This window comes from Penicillium rubens (genome assembly GCF_028828025.1).
Source record: "Penicillium rubens strain IBT 27055 chromosome Unknown utg000003l_segment0_segment0, whole genome shotgun sequence".
Lineage (NCBI taxonomy): Eukaryota > Fungi > Ascomycota > Eurotiomycetes > Eurotiales > Aspergillaceae > Penicillium > Penicillium rubens.
This window is the reverse complement of record NW_026890601.1, coordinates 3,934,599-3,950,229: the sequence shown is the minus strand read 5'-3', so window position 1 is coordinate 3,950,229 and position 15,631 is coordinate 3,934,599. Positions and strand designations below refer to the sequence as shown.

The 15,631-nt window shown below is 49.5% G+C and overlaps 8 protein-coding genes across 8 annotated transcripts; 6 read left to right on the top strand and 2 right to left on the bottom strand.

Moving 5' to 3' along the window:
• Positions 1-35: 35 nt before the first annotated feature.
• On the top strand, positions 36-728 carry N7525_007714 (yippee/mis18 family protein; the record flags this gene model as incomplete). The annotated part of the gene is made up of 1 exon (XM_002568119.1): positions 36-728. One exon carries the CDS (start codon positions 36-38, stop codon positions 726-728), a length of 693 nt encoding a protein of 230 aa, XP_002568165.1.
• Positions 729-1,059: 331 nt separating this feature from the next.
• On the bottom strand, positions 1,060-2,476 carry N7525_007713 (SHNi-TPR domain-containing protein; the record flags this gene model as incomplete). The annotated part of the gene is made up of 2 exons (XM_002568118.1): positions 1,060-1,341; positions 1,421-2,476. The coding sequence occupies 2 exons, from the start codon at positions 2,474-2,476 to the stop codon at positions 1,060-1,062; spliced, it is 1,338 nt and encodes a 445-aa protein (XP_002568164.1).
• A 351-nt stretch (positions 2,477-2,827) lies between these two features.
• Positions 2,828-5,116, top strand: N7525_007712 (DNA polymerase epsilon noncatalytic subunit; the record flags this gene model as incomplete). The annotated part of the gene is made up of 1 exon (XM_002568117.1): positions 2,828-5,116. The coding sequence occupies one exon, from the start codon at positions 2,828-2,830 to the stop codon at positions 5,114-5,116; it is 2,289 nt and encodes a 762-aa protein (XP_002568163.1).
• A 210-nt stretch (positions 5,117-5,326) lies between these two features.
• On the bottom strand, positions 5,327-8,602 carry N7525_007711 (mediator of RNA polymerase II transcription subunit 14; the record flags this gene model as incomplete). Its single annotated transcript, XM_002568116.2, has 2 exons — positions 5,327-7,870; positions 7,922-8,602. The coding sequence occupies 2 exons, from the start codon at positions 8,600-8,602 to the stop codon at positions 5,327-5,329; spliced, it is 3,225 nt and encodes a 1,074-aa protein (XP_002568162.2).
• A 683-nt stretch (positions 8,603-9,285) lies between these two features.
• Positions 9,286-9,538, top strand: N7525_007710 (uncharacterized protein; the record flags this gene model as incomplete). The annotated part of the gene is made up of 2 exons (XM_061214185.1): positions 9,286-9,317; positions 9,346-9,538. The coding sequence occupies 2 exons, from the start codon at positions 9,286-9,288 to the stop codon at positions 9,536-9,538; spliced, it is 225 nt and encodes a 74-aa protein (XP_061068616.1).
• A 98-nt stretch (positions 9,539-9,636) lies between these two features.
• atg22-1 (putative autophagy protein Atg22) lies at positions 9,637-11,484 on the top strand (the record flags this gene model as incomplete). The annotated part of the gene is made up of 2 exons (XM_002568115.1): positions 9,637-9,766; positions 9,836-11,484. The coding sequence occupies 2 exons, from the start codon at positions 9,637-9,639 to the stop codon at positions 11,482-11,484; spliced, it is 1,779 nt and encodes a 592-aa protein (XP_002568161.1).
• A 585-nt stretch (positions 11,485-12,069) lies between these two features.
• pdiA (protein disulfide isomerase PDI1) lies at positions 12,070-13,798 on the top strand (the record flags this gene model as incomplete). The annotated part of the gene is made up of 4 exons (XM_002568114.1): positions 12,070-12,446; positions 12,506-12,884; positions 12,951-13,390; positions 13,447-13,798. 4 exons carry the CDS (start codon positions 12,070-12,072, stop codon positions 13,796-13,798), a joined length of 1,548 nt encoding a protein of 515 aa, XP_002568160.1.
• Positions 13,799-14,175: 377 nt separating this feature from the next.
• On the top strand, positions 14,176-15,409 carry N7525_007707 (uracil-DNA glycosylase; the record flags this gene model as incomplete). Its single annotated transcript, XM_002568113.1, has 3 exons — positions 14,176-14,537; positions 14,591-15,050; positions 15,113-15,409. 3 exons carry the CDS (start codon positions 14,176-14,178, stop codon positions 15,407-15,409), a joined length of 1,119 nt encoding a protein of 372 aa, XP_002568159.1.
• Between the last annotated feature and the right edge of the window lie 222 nt (positions 15,410-15,631).

The window sequence follows — 15,631 nt, the reverse complement described above, 5'->3', positions numbered from 1 at the left end:
CCTCTCAGAGTGAAGCTTCCTATTTAAACATCAGAATGTCTAAGGAGCGCGTCAAAACTATCCAGTTCCCTAAATTCCTCCTTCCCACCGGGTTCTCCACGAAACATAGTGCGGGGCTTTCTCCAACGGACCAGCCCCAAAATACAAAGACCGAGAAGTATCTCGACGGCCATGTTTCCTACTTGCGTTGCGCAGGATGTGCCTCACATCTTTGCTGGACTTCCCAAATTATTAGCAAGGGGTTTACAGGTCGCCATGGCCGTGCCTATCTTGTGTCGGCAGAGCCAGTAGCCACTGCTGTGTCGGTCAGCTCGTCGTCTTCACCTACAGCCTCACTTCCCAATACGATATTGCAGCGTCCAGTCCCTCGGCAACTTGTTACAGGGGCACATACAGTCAGTGATATTAGCTGCACGTTCTGTGGCAGTGTCTTGGGCTGGAAGTATGTTGCAGCCGAAGAAGAATCACAGCGATACAAGGTTGGCAAGTTCATTCTCGAAACCAAGAAAATCGCCGCCTCTTCATGCTGGGAATCTCCACCTGGTGTGGATCAGATTATGCAAGCCAATCAACATGAAATCGAGTCTGGCCCAGCAAATACAGAGTTTGACAGCCAGGATGAAGATGAGTGTGAGGACCTGTTCGCCGGAATCTGGAGCCCTGGACTTGCCGCACGTCGAAGAAATCGTGAGATTAAACGTCGACCTGCGATGTGGGGAATCTCTTAGCCGCAGGAAATCCTAGGGATGGATCTCGTGGGATGAGGTCATTGCATAATGTGACATGATACCCTTTCGAACAACCTCGTTGTCTTGCCTTTTTTCCATTGCCTTTTGTTTTCCTCTCTGTTTTCTCTGTTGCATACTAATGCACTATTAATACCAGCCAACAAGAGCTTGCGATCTATGATTTTTTCCCTTTTGGAAGTCCGGCATTTCACACGAGATCTGATTCATTGAATTCATTAATACCCTGGTAATTTAAATAATTTCTAGGTAGGACGTATAAAAGAGAAGAAAAAGAAGTTCCGATTCAGCCAAAGGACACGAGACACCTTGTTCATGAGGAAGCATCATCAACGCGAGACCGCTTGGAGCCATTCTCCGCGGGTTCCTCGGCAGCTCTTTTTGAGGCGGTTTCAGGTTGCTGCGATGGCTGCTTTGCAGGCTTACGTTTGACAAAGGCAGACAGATCTGTTGCTCCCTTGCTAGCTGCATCAAGCTGAGCTTTCTGATCTGTTGCGGACTGACCGATGATCTGACCCAGAACTCCCTTTAGCATAGCCTCGTTGGCTTGGTCGTTCTGCTCAATTGAGACGGGTGGTCGGCGAAGATCGACAAGCTAATTTAGTTCATTATTAACTAGTTCAAGCAATATATAGGAAGTAGAGGCAAGAGAGAGGGGGAAAAACCACACTTACCCTTTGTTCCATCTCGGTGACGATCTCCTTGACATTAGCGATCTTTCGCTTTGTCGCAGTTGCCTTGTCCTCATCCTCATCTTTCTCGGCCTCTAGTTTCTTCTCCTCCTGGGCCATTCGGACCTTACAGCTCGCGATGGCATGTTCCATCTGTATGGCAGCTTCTTTCCTCATTTCTTCATCAATTTTGGGTTTATCGTCGCCATCCTCCTCACCACCTTGTTGGGCTGATGCGAATTCTAAGGCGAGGGAGAGCTTGTAATGGCACTCAGCAACAGAGGGATCTTCTTGAGGATAAAGCGAGTTTCTCAATTCGAGGACAGTTCTCAAGTCGGTAACCGCTTCACTGAATCTCTCACCTTCCAGTGAAATTTCGGCTTGAAGATCGTGTGTGTCTGCGATTCTTTCCTTGACGTGCTTTATGTCCGAGGACATCACAGTCGATTTTCCTTTGCCCCCGTCATTTTCCTCTACAGCACTTAGCTTCTTGAGGTACAGAACACGGGCAAGGTCCAAAACTTCATAGGCATTGGCGAAATCGTCGTCTTCTTCTTCGTCCTCGCCTTGCTCACCAGCTTCCTCATCCTCGTCCTCGGAGTCAACAAAGTTCTCATCTCCTGTAAACTGGAAGAATGGCTTGGATTCTGTGGGCTCCGATTCCCTGTCTGCACGCTTGGTGGAAGACGACTTTTCCGCCATCGAGTTGGCGATCGCGTCTTGGACAAGGGAATCACTGGTGGATTTCGACCCAGCGGAAGATTTATTGGTTGAAGAAGCGTCGCCAGATTGCGGTTGCTGCTCGCCGGCTACCTTAGAGCCAAGGACATCACTTTTACTCACAGCCACGTTGTACAATGATTTTCCGTAGGCATAGAGCAAATCGGCATTCTCGGGGGACAGTTCGCCGTTAAGTTCGGCCTGAAGCTCGGTAGCTTGGGAGTACAACTCGGAAGCAGAGTCATGGTCTTTGGTCGCATCTTTTGCAGCAGCGCGTGCGATCAAGTCATCGAGTTGCGTTCGTTTCTCTTGCGCCGAGACGGAAGATTGATCAGTCATTGCGACTTTGATGAAGAGTAGTGGAGGAAGAAATTAGGAAGCCAAATAGGCTTTTTAAGAAGTAAGAGTAAGATTAAAGTAGGAGAATCGAGTGAAGTGGGTAAGACAGAGAGAGAGAGAGAGAGAGAGAGAAAATGAGATTGGAAGAAGCTTTAGCTCCGGCGCGCGTGTCACGCGTCTTCGATTTAATTGAATTCTGGTTCTCTCTCTTTTCTCCTCCCCTTCTCCCCTCTTATTATGCTCTTATTACTCTGAATTATCTAGGTATACTACACTATTTCCTATTATTGGTTTTCACTTCGAGCTTCTGACCCCAACCTCACAAGGCTCCGCGTTCTTTTTTGAGACAATATGGACTCAACACCGCGACATCCTGATCGCTTCAGAACAGCGACAGCGGATCCTATTCCTTCGTCCTCGCCTGCATTCGGGACACCAGCACGTCCATTTCGAATACCCAAGGGAAATGCGCCTCCCACCAAAACTTCAATTTTACCGATCTTACTCCCTCCATCGACCCTGCGCCCAGTAGCCTTTCGGACCTTCACCCGCAAACATAATCTCACAATATCATCGTCTGCCCTTCAAACACTAGCAGTGTTTGTGGGCAAGAACTGTGGCTCAGGGTGGCGTGAGGAAGGCCTAGCAGAACGAGTCCTGGATGAGGTTGCCAAGATATGGAAAAGAGCTGGTGGAGGCGTGATTGTTGAGGAAGGGAAAGGAGCGTCCCTAAAGACAATATTGCAAGCTCTCGAGGGCAGTATGAGTGGTGGAAGGGTTGTTGTTGGGAAAACGGCTTCCCAAGATGGTTCCTTGAAGGCATCCATGGGTGTAGAAGATGGACGGGTTGAAACAGCCGGTGATACCTCAAAACAAGGGACTGCCGAGGAAGATGATACACAACTGTCACTTCACCCAAGACGTTGGCTCAAGGTTGTTGACGCATTTGATCTTCCGCGCTTGACGTATAACGTCGACAAGAAATACTTTGAAGCCGTGAAGTCAAAGCCATCCTTGTTTCCATCACCAGCTTACAAAACTGCACTATTCCGAGATCGATACAACCTTGTGTATCAACGATTGCTCCGTAATGAATCTTTCCAGAGCTCATTGGGTGTCGCCGGTGTTCCTTCACTGCAACGTTCATCGTCCAATCTTGCCCACCGACAATCCTATAAATTGACGCCAATCGCAAATTTGCTGGGCAGGAGTGGAACCTCGCATCTACTATTAGGATTGCTTGCAATTTCTCCTACTGGCGACTTATCCCTGGTCGACTTGACTGGAAGTGTAGCATTGGACTTGAGCCATGCCCGAATGATACCCGAAGATGGCGCGTGGTTTGCCCCTGGCATGATTGTGCTTGTCGATGGCATTTACGAAGAGGAAGAGATGGTAAAAGGTGCTGCATTGGGAGGGAACACAGGAGTCGGGGGTGCAATCGGAGGTCAGTTTGTCGGCATATCAATCTGCGGACCTCCCTGTGAGCGACGTGATATCTCGCTAGGAACAAGTAACCGCCACGGTAGCGGACAGCTGAGTTCTAGTGGTGGTTTTGGGTGGGTTGACTTTCTCGGACTGGGAAGTGAACGTGCCCAGGGTGCACGAATGAGAAGAATCCAGGAAAAATGCCTACGAGGAGACCAGGACGCACCAGAAACGACTAGGCTCAAAGTCGCGATCATGAGCGAAGTCAATCTAGACAACATGAAGACACTAGACGCCCTGAAGAAGGTCTTCGGAACCTACAATGATCTATCTCTTCGTGAACGCCCACAAGCCTTTATCTTGATCGGCAATTTTGCACAGAAAGCTATCATCAGTGGAGGTGGTCGAGCCGGGAGTATCGAATACAAGGAATATTTCGACTCATTGGCGCTGGTTTTATCCGATTTTCCAGCGCTGCTACAACACTCGACCTTTGTCTTTGTGCCGGGTGATAATGATCCTTGGGCGTCGGCATTCTCTGCTGGTGCAGCCTCAACAGTACCGCGACAACCTATCCCGGAATTGTTCACCTCTCGAGTCAGACGTGCATTTGCAACAGCGAACGCCGAGTTGAATAGGTCACAAACCGCCGAACCTGCGGGAGATGCAATTTGGACTTCAAATCCGGCACGTCTTTCGTGGTTTGGGCCAGTCCATGACATCGCCATCTTCCGAGATGATATCTCGGGAAGGCTGCGACGCAGTGCTGTCAACACCACCCTTGACAACGAGTCAGATGTTACAATGGATGAGCCCTCAAACAGTGCTGCTGGTGATGCGGTCTCTGCAGCTGGTGAGGGTCAAGTCGAAGACATGGACCAACAACAGGGCACCAAGGCTGCAACTGCCTCGTCTGGGGCGTCAATGGCCCGCAGGCTCGTCAAGACCATCCTGGACCAAGGAACAATCTCCCCATTTCCGCTTCCATTGCGGCCCGTCTTATGGGACCATGCCTCAGCTCTACAGTTGTACCCGCTGCCAACCGCACTGGTACTTGCAGACCCCGAGGCTGCACCGTTTTGCATGACCTATGAGGGCTGTCATGTCATGAATCCCGGGCGCTTGCTACCGGAAGGTGGTACTCACATGGCCAGATGGGTTGAGTACGATGTTTTACGCAACCGAGGGAAGGTCAGGGAAGAGCGCTGTTAGCCTTGTTGTAGGAACGATTTAATTAAATCTCACGCATCATGAACAGAAATACATTTAGATGCTATGTCATATCGAAGCCTATGAATACATTGTGTGAAGAGAACCTTGTAGCTGCTCTTGTATTAAAACGCAAAAGGCTCGGGGGAAAAAAAGGCGGTTGAGCTACGTTAGATCCCTCGAGAGGACGGCATAAATGGATCACCACAATGCCTAGTCAATGGTGATGACATCGGTATTTCTCTTGGCGAGTGGAGCGGCAGATGTCGGACCTTTAATGGGCAATTGTTTCGGGATTTGCTCGGTTTTGACTTCCACTTTGTCGAGTTGAAGATGGGGAGCATTGAGACACTCGTGCAGCTCGAGTATGAGGTTCCCAACCTTGTTGATACTCGCTACAACTCCATCTCCCAGGCCGTTCCACCCGTCGCCTTTCGACTGGTACAGTTTCTCTTGTACAAAAGCTGCGACCTGGCCTCGACCAGACTGGTCCATTCCGTTGGCATCCCTTAACATCCAGACCAAACGGTCCTGGTGCATCACCGCACTCAAGTGGAAACGAGACCTCAGTCGTGGATAGTGGATCATGTATACCGTCGGCTTGCGCACGATGATTTGCACAATTGACAGATCCGTCTGATTCAACTGAGTGATCTGATCTAATGACCGCAGCAGAGGAAGCGTGGTAGCTAAGAGGTGGAGGGTTGATTCAACACCGGCTTCAGTGAACCGCTGGTTCAAAGCCACGGTGAGGGGCTCTTGAATCCGACGATGAGGGCTGGAGCTTTCGAATTTGATGCCCAGTTTCAATTGGAAAAGAGGCTTAGCTTTCGAAATCGCATTTTCAACGTCAACGTAGTCTGATAAAGAAGGCCCCTTGGAACTGATATCAAAGAGAGCCGAAAATTTGTTCTCGGGCCCGTAGGCAAAATCAATTCGCGACAAGGACAAGGACCGGGGCTCCATTCCCTTCAGTATGAGGGACTGGAGGATAGACAGAACACATTCGAGTCGCTGCAAGAGTTCGAACAGACAAGCGATAACAGAATGACCGGCTGGCACAAGCAACCGAAGCGCGAAGCCAGCACCCTTGTCTTCAACGATCAATGAAGAATCGATGCTTGAGACGAGCGGCACCAAGGATTTGATGCGGGTTTTCAAAGTGCCGTGGGCCATCATTACGACAGAGCGGCTCTGATTGTCAATTCCATGGAAAACCAGTCGAATCATTTCTTTGAATTGCGACTGCTTCTTTACCCCGAAGGGCAAGGTGATCCGGAAAGCAGGTGGAAGTGTGGACGAGCTATAGTTGAATAAGAGATCTGGCACTGTGAGATTCGTTTCTAGCTGCAATTCTTTCAACGAGGGCCAGAAATGCATGGCTGGCAAGTCTGCCAGATAACGCGCATTGGCATGGATCGCCAGGATTCCGGTGAGCCCATGGACCAGTTCAGCGCACGTTGTGTAGTTGAGTCGCTTCTGCGCAGGAATGAGGGTTTCACTGACCACGTGGGCCTGCGGAAGACTCATACTAGGATCGCCAATGCTATAAGATGGTCCCATTTTCGCTGTCCCGGTTGGCCGAAGTTGAACAAGCCACCAGCGATCACCATCCATGCTACTGGTCGCTGCAGCGACCCAGTGCCGGTTCCAAAGCCGATGGGTGAAGAAAGCGGCCCGCATTACACCAGGAGGGAACAGCTTGCGAGGATCCAGCCCAAGTACTCTCTGGTTCACAGGTTCGAGACCGAGTGCCTTTATGCCAGAGTCAATCTCATCCACCGCAGTGATACATCGCAGTCGGGCAATACGAGATAATATCTCTTCTATCGATGATTTATAGAGCCCTCGATCACTATCGAGACGTTCCAACACATGCGGTGTCCCACATAGGGTAATGGAGCCAGACATAGGTTCGATAGAAACCCGAAGAGAACGTGAGGCTGTGAGTTGCACGTCAAGCCGGCAATCTCCAGGTTCTGTCAGTGATAGTTGAGCCTGTAGTGATAGCGTGTGATTCGAGAAAAGAATATGCTTTTTGAGGGTGGCAAATGCGGTAGAGAGAAGATGTGACGTGTGCAATGCGATGACGCTTCGCAGAATAAGCTCCATAGATAGATCACTTGGGTTGAACCTGATGGCATCGCTGCTGACCTGCTGGCCGTCACGCATCCATCGGAAGCCGACATGAGACATTCCAGGCTTCGGGTCGCTGGAACTGCCACTGCGGTGACCACTCTTGACTCCGATTTCGAGCCAGCTCTTTGGCCCTGATCTCTGAGGCCAATACTGAACAACAAGTGTTCGATGTAATAGCTCGATACGCAACGCATCTGCCCAGAGGCCCCGAGAAAGGTCCACAGCTTGCTTGAAGAGAATGTTGATTTTGTTTGTAAGAACGAGACCGTGGAGAAATTGGAAACATCCCATCAAACCATCATCACGGAGTAGATCGTTGATCTTACCATCAAGTTCGTTGAAGATTCGACCTTTTGGGATAGGCGATGACGGCGAGAAAAGGAAGCGAATATCCACGAAGAAAAACTGTGATGCCTTTGACTCTTCCGCCACTGAGAGATCAAGTTCAAATTCACCAGAAATTGTGAATGTAACCCGGCCATCATGGACCCGGTAATTGCGCAGTGGCGGTGGTACTGAATCGTGTATCGCTAACCGCACGCTGATGATTCTGTTGAGTTTAAGTAGCTTTTTGAGCGTTGCTCGTGCCGTTAATGGTGTGGGAGGTTTGTAACCGAGCTGTAAAGATGTTAGATGATTACAGGCTGCGAATCAATTGGAGAAACTCACATCTGGCAAAGAGGCTACACGTCCCTTTGATAATACCTCCACCGCTGTTTTTAGATCCGGGTTGGCAACTTGTGCTCGGACAAGATCTCGCTTCACTTCGCCGACATACTGAAGAGCTGCGTCGTATGATTGGTGTCGCGTGCGAATGAACCCTTGAATATCAATGAGTCTGCTGACATCTGCAGCTTGGCGACTCCATTGCGAGAGGACTAGAAGTTTGATGAACTCGGCCCTCTTGGCATGAGCGAAATCCAAGAGACGCAACTTCTTATGCACATTCTCCGATGACTGGTTGCCAGCTGGTTTACCATTAGTTGGCATCGAACTACCCGAGGCTGGCACTTGTATCGTAGCCAATTCTGCAATCAACTCCGAAAGCTCATTCCAACATTCCTGTACTGAGCGATTGACTAATGTCCCGAACGGAAAGAATCCTTGTGTGATATGTGGAAGTTTGAATGGCAATGTGGGTACGATTTCCGCTGTCTCATCTGTGAGCGTGCTTGGGTACTGATTCGAAACAGCAATCCCGCTCGATGCGCCGTTGACGTAAACCGATCCATTGATGTCGGAGAGATGACCGGGCTTATCGGCATTAGGCGTACCATTTCTGGCCTCATTGACGCCCGGCCGTCGGACAGATCCCTCGATGTTGACATTGTCCATGACGAAACCGGGCATTTCTGGAAGCACAGCCTAGCTGATTTATAATTGTCGTTAAAGCTTTCCCCTCCTCAGCCCTCTGCACGGCGCAGAACAAGCGACGCGGCACAGGCACTGCTCCGGGCTCGATCCAGTCGGCGCTGGGGTAGGAAGGGAAGCCGAAATCAAAGATAAGGCCACAGGTAGGTCCTCAATATGATGCCATGCGTTTCACGGGCCATGCAAACAGAAGGCCACGTTCATAATCGGAGGAGCTTCGCGCACGGCGTAGGATTCAAATGGACCTCGAATGGTCGGTCGAGGCTCGGGCGACGATGGCAACGGATGGGGATCGGAATCAGTGCAAAATTCTCCGGATGGCACAGGTTTCAACTTCGATCTGCCTAGCAAGCAGCTGTGACGAGATGTGCGATCGGGGAATTAGATATCTCAAGGGTAATAGCAGGGTTGTCGCAATGCGAGGAACGCAGCAAAACAAGCTGGTGGGATGGCAGGAAACGAAGGGTAGAGTAACTGTCAAAGTAACTGTCAAAGTAACTGAAATAGATTTCAAGACTCAGATATTCTGGAGACGTAGCACCTGAGAAGAAAATGAGTGTCCAGAGGAGGACTAGGCCAACAATATCTCAAGCCCAAGACGATTTGATGAAAGCGCGATGCGCTGCATGCATTTACCCTACCGCCTTCCGTTGCATGCCTTGATGCCTTGTATTGTGATGAATCAATTTGCACTGTATGGTAATAAATCATGTATTAATTAGAAGTACTGTTACAACCACTCCGGTACAATTTAACCCCAACCCTGAAGTTCTCAGTAACTTCTTGTACCATACATTCATGTACATGCTTTGTAAAGAGATCCCAACCCCCCCAGGAAAGTCAACATTGGCCCTTCATATGACCTCACCTCTTCGATACCATCTCCCAACATTGAACACTTCCAGGCATCATTAACCCAAGTGACTTCTGACTGACTTTCCTTACCTCCAAATACTGTATGCCTTCTTATTTGATTCATTTCTGGCCATGAATTTGGCTTTCACTTGCCAGCCATGAGTATACAGGAGAATGTCGAGTCTCCTCAATATCCCGGTGATGACACCCGGCCAACCAGCAAGAGGGAGCTTGCTGGCTGGTATTGCTATGGCTGGGCTGCAGAGGTTTTTGTTGTATGTGCTATGGGTATGTGTGGTCCTACTTCCATGGGTATCCTTTGGGATCTTCATCCTAGACTCATCTGATCTGTCAAAGGTTCATTTCTTCCGATAACGCTGGAGCAGATGGCTCGGGATCGGGGCGTTCTCTTGTCTGACAAGACCACACCATGCAGCGCAACTTGGAGGCCCCCGCTGCCACCACCAGGCTCAGATGCACCGGTGTATCTTCCCCAGGTGTCAGATGGCGGCCAGTGCATCATTTACTTCCTCGGCGCTGAAATCAACACGGCAAGCTTTGCCCTATATACTTTTTCATTAAGCGTCTTGGTCCAAGCCGTCATTATAATCTCGATGTCAGGAGCGGCTGACCATGGAACCTATCGCAAGAAACTGTTGATTGTTTTTGCTTTCATTGGCTCAATTGCGACCATGTTGTTCTTGGTTGTGGTCCCCAAGGTTTACCTCCTAGGTGGACTGCTTGCAATCATTTCAAATACTTGCTTTGGTGCGTCCTTTGTCCTTTTGAATTCCTTCTTACCTGTTCTGGTCCGCCATCATCCATCGCTCAAGGAAAGTGAAGAGGTTGCATCGCCAGATGATAATGTGACGGGCCCCAGGGGTGACCCTTTGTTTTCTTCGACCGGGGATATTGATCGAACAAACGTGGATGACTCCACGCCGCTACTTGGGCCTAACAGAGAAGCCGGCAAGACGTCCGCTGCCACTATCACCTCCCTGGAGCTTCGGCTCTCCACCAGAATCTCGTCGTATGGCATCGGTATAGGCTATATCGGTGCAGTGATTCTGCAGGTGATTTCTATCTTAGTTGTTGTGGTCGTGCGTCCGCCAACATTCTCATTACGTCTTGTGCTCTTCTTGATTGGGTTATGGTGGTTTGTTTTTACCATCCCGGCATCCTTGTGGTTGCGTACACGGCCAGGCCCGCCTTTGTTGGACAGTGGCGGAAAACCGCTCCATTCGTGGACCGGATACATGGTGTATGCCTGGAAATCTCTTGGAAAAACCGTGACACGGGCGCGGCAACTGAAAGATATCGTGATATTCCTTGCTGCCTGGTTCCTTCTCAGTGATGGAATTGCCACTGTCAGTGGCACTGCCGTACTGTTTGCAAAAACCCAACTGAACATGAAGCCTGCCGCCCTGGGACTGATCAATGTGATCGTCATGCTTGCCGGAGTATTCGGTGCGTTCTCTTGGAGCTACATATCGAATTTCTTCAATCTACGAGCCTCGCAAACGATCATTGCGTGCATTATCCTGTTTGAGCTCATTCCGCTATATGGTCTTCTTGGGTTCATACCGGCTGTGCAACGCGTGGGGCTTGGTCTCCATCAGCCTTGGGAAATGTATCCTTTGGGGGCCCTTTACGGCCTTGTCATGGGTGGACTATCATCATACTGTCGAAGTTTCTTTGGGCAACTCATTCCCCCAGGTTACGAAGCGGCTTTCTACGCGCTTTATGCAATCACCGACAAAGGGTCTAGCATTTTTGGGCCAGCTATTGTTGGCGCGATTACGGATCGCTACGGTGAGATTCGACCAGCATTTGTGTTTTTGGCGGTTTTAATTTTTGTGCCACTACCACTTATGCTTTTGGTGGATGTCGATCGTGGGAAACGGGATGCCGTAGCATTGGGGGCTGAATTGGATGGCATACCTCAAGGATCGGAATATGGGGCCATATCTGACGATCAGACCACAGAGGATCCGATTGAAGAGTGAAGATCAACATATGCGCGACTGTGATGTGACAAGTAGGATGTATTTGCTTTTTGCTGTTTGCTTTTCTTTTCTAGTTTCTTTTCTGTTTTTGGTCTATATACGGAGTATTGGTAGACTAGTCCTTTTCGTCTGGGACTATCCAGAAGCAAATATGATATAAGGGAAATAATAAGCCATAGACTCTATGATGTCGAGGGGATATAGACCTAGATAATAGAGGCCACTTGTCCACATGCACATGCAAGATCAAGGGCATGCCTCCGTTACCATTCTAGACTCCTACCTATATGTACCGTCGTATTACTTTTTATGTACAAACAACATATTAATAATTATACAAGTGCCATGTACCTGGATCTCCCCATAAATTAGCCTGGCGGTGGAGGTACCAGGTACCTGAAAGGAAGGTCCGCCCTTGCAGCCCTGCATAGCCCAGTCACAGAGCTCCACCTTTAATGAACAAACTGTCCTTTCCCCCCATTAAATAAAACCTTCCCTCTCTGCTTTTACGTTGTAAGCTCTCTACTCCATCCTTCTTTTTGATTTTGAGCATTTTGGGCTTTTGTTTAATCTAAGAGATCAATTATGCGGTCTTTCGCCCCTCTGGTCCTTAGCCTCCTTGGAGCTACTGCGGCCGTTCACGCTGCTGAACCTGAAGTTGCCGACGCTGACGCCAATGTCGTCACTTTGACAACTGATACCTTCAACGACTTCATCAAGGAACACCCTTTGGTCCTTGCTGAGTTCTACGCGCCTTGGTGTGGTCACTGCAAAGCCCTTGCCCCCAAGTATGAAGAGGCTGCCACAGAGCTGAAGGCCAAAGATATCCCTGTGGTCAAGGTGGATTGCACTGAGGAGGAGGAGCTGTGCCGAACCTACGAGGTTGATGGCTACCCTACTCTGAAGGTCTTCCGTGGACCCGATTCACACAAGCCCTACGCTGGTGCCCGAAAGGCCGACGCGTAAGTCATTATGGGTTCCTGGTTCTTGTCCTTTCGAAATTAACGCATCTCTTCGACAGGATTGTCTCATACATGACCAAGCAGTCAATGCCCGCCGTCTCGAACGTGAACGAAGAGAACTTGGAGGAGTTCAAGGCCTTGGACAAGATCGTGATTATCGGATACGTGGCTTCGGATGACAAGGCCGCCAACAAGAGCTTCACTTCGTTCGCTGAATCCCAGCGTGACAACTTCCTCTTCGCTGCCTCCAACGATGCTGCTCTCGCCAAGGCTGAGGGTGCCAAGCAGCCCTCGATTGTTCTCTACAAGGACTTCGATGAGAAGAAGGCCGTGTACGACGGTAAGCTGGACGAGGAGGCCATCCTCGAATGGGTCAAGACCGCTAGCACCCCTCTTGTTGGCGAGCTTGGTCCCGAGACTTACTCCAAGTATATGGCGGTATGTCCAGCTTTATTTCATCCCTTATTTGAGCAAGAAAAGAAACTGACTTTTTACCACGATTAGGCTGGTATTCCCCTGGCTTACATCTTTGCCGAGACTGCCGAGGAGCGTGAGCAGTTCGCTGCTGACTTCCGTCCCATCGCTGAGAGCCACCGTGGAGCCATCAACATTGTTACCCTTGACGCTAAGCTCTTCGGCGCTCACGCTGGCAACCTCAACCTTGAGCCCGAGAAGTTCCCTGCTTTCGCCATCCAGGACACCACCAAGAACGCCAAGTACCCTTACGACCAGACCAAGAAGGTTGATGCCAAGGACATCGGCAAGTTCATCAAGGACGTCCTTGACGGCAAGGTTGAGCCTAGCTTGAAGTCCGAGCCCATCCCCGAGACTCAGGAGGGACCTGTTACCGTTGTTGTTGGTCGCAACTACCAGGAGGTTGTCATTGATAACGAGAAGGATGTCCTGGTCGAGTTCTACGCTCCCTGGTGCGGACACTGCAAGTCGTAAGTTTTCTACAGCTCATCCGCCATTTGTCGCATCTCTAACTCGCTATCACCAGTCTTGCTCCCAAGTACGAGGAGCTTGCTGCTCTGTTCGCCGATGTCCCGGAGCTGAATGAGAAGGTCACTGTCGCCAAGGTTGATGCCACTGCCAACGATGTGCCCGATTCCATCACTGGCTTCCCCACTATCAAGCTTTACCCCGCTGGTGCTAAGGACTCCCCTATTGAGTACGCCGGTTCCCGTACCGTTGAGGACCTGGTCACCTTCATCAAGGAGAACGGCAAGTACCAGGTCGATGGCTTGGCCGATGGTGCCAAGACCCCCGAGGAGCGTGCCGAGGTCACTGCGGCCCCCAAGGCCACTGAGTCTCCTGCATCCGAGGAGAAGGATAGTCACGATGAGCTTTAAGCGCTTACTCGCTTTTTGAATGTGTAACTTCATATGTTGTATTCTTTGACTGAACTCGGACTATATTCAATGTTCTTTACTCCCCGTAAATTGTGTCAAAAGTCTACATAGACTTGTAGTGGATGGTTTAGAGTAAAACAATACATATGTAAATAAATGAATTATTCTATAATTCTATAATTTATACAAATTGTAAATTTGGTAGATTTCTATGATTTCTAAACCGATTAATTTCACCAGAGCTCAGCCTTGCAGATCAATCGCGTCGCGTGAAACGCGTCGATCTCTTATCACCCCGGTCCTCCGTACCAAGGTAGCCCCCGACAACTTCCAACGTTCTGGAATTTCTTTCTTCAGTCTTCATTTTCCCATCCATCATGGTCAGCCCTGCCATAAAACGAAAATCAGAGCATATCTCGGCCCCTGACTCGAAAAAACCTAAAGGTGGAAGCATCACTGCATTCTTTGGAGCTCCAAAGCCGAAACCCCCGATCAATCAAGCAACTTCAACACCAACCCCACGGTCAAGCAGCTTTAATAAGGCAAAATGGGTTGCTACCTTGACGCCAGAACAGAAGGAACTGTTGCAGTTGGAAATTGATACCTTGGATGAGAGCTGGCTCGCTCACTTGAAGGAGGAAGTGGTCAGCACTGAGTTCTTGAACTTGAAGCGATTCCTGAAGAAGGAGAAGGATTCCAATGTGAAGGTCTTTCCACCGGAGGAGGATGTCTATTCATGGTAAATTGGATCTACTCTATTTGGGCCAAATCTGTGTGCTGATCAGACTGTAGGTCCAGACACACACCCCTGCACAACGTCAAAGTGGTCATCATTGGCCAGGATCCGTATCACAATCACAACCAAGCTCATGGGCTATGTTTCTCCGTCCGTGCCCCTGTACGAGCTCCGCCATCATTGCTCAATATCTACAAGGGTATCAAGATCGACTATCCCGACTTCGAGTCACCGCCCGATAAGGGAGGGCTACTCATACCTTGGGCTGAGCGTGGCGTCTTGATGCTCAACACTTGCCTGACTGTTCGTGCCCACCAGGCCAACAGTCATTCCAACAAAGGTTGGGAGAAATTCACACAGAAGGTTATCGATATCGTTGCTCGGTTACGAACCAACGGCGTCGTCTTCCTTGCTTGGGGTCGGCCTGCCGGAAACAGAGTGGCAAAAATCAACAAAGAGAAGCACTGCATCTTACAATCTGTACATCCCAGTCCTCTGAGTGCGCATAATGGCTTCGTGAGTATACCATCCTCTACGGACTTGTCCTTAAAACTCTTCGCTGACGGGATGATATGTAGTTCAAAAATGGACACTTCAAGAAGTGTAATGATTGGCTTGCTTCGCGGTACGGAGAAGACGAAATAATTGACTGGAGCTTAGTGCCATCCAGAAAGCCTTTGGCTCCTTGCGCCCCTGACAAGGAAAATTCGGCCGCTTCGGCCAACGTGCCAGTTAAGCCTCAATTTGCCATGACTGAGGATGTGAAAGTTCAGCCAAGCAAGGTTGATGAGTTTGATGAGTTTGATGATGATGATGATGCCGTTGAAGCCTTAGTGGCGGCTGAAGCAGCTGAAAGATCTTCGAATTCAGTTTAGACTTCTTCAACTGCATTCATACCTGTCGACTTACTAGCTTAGAAAAGTCCTGGGTTGGCTATATTTTGTTTCCATGTTGTTTCAGCCGGGGGATATTTATGGCGTTGAGAAGTCGGGCGCATTGATGGAATTTCCGAAGGATCTTTGTAACAATGTGGACATGTGTACACACTAGATGTCGTTTTAATCCGATGATGTATTTGTAGGGAAAATGCATCCACG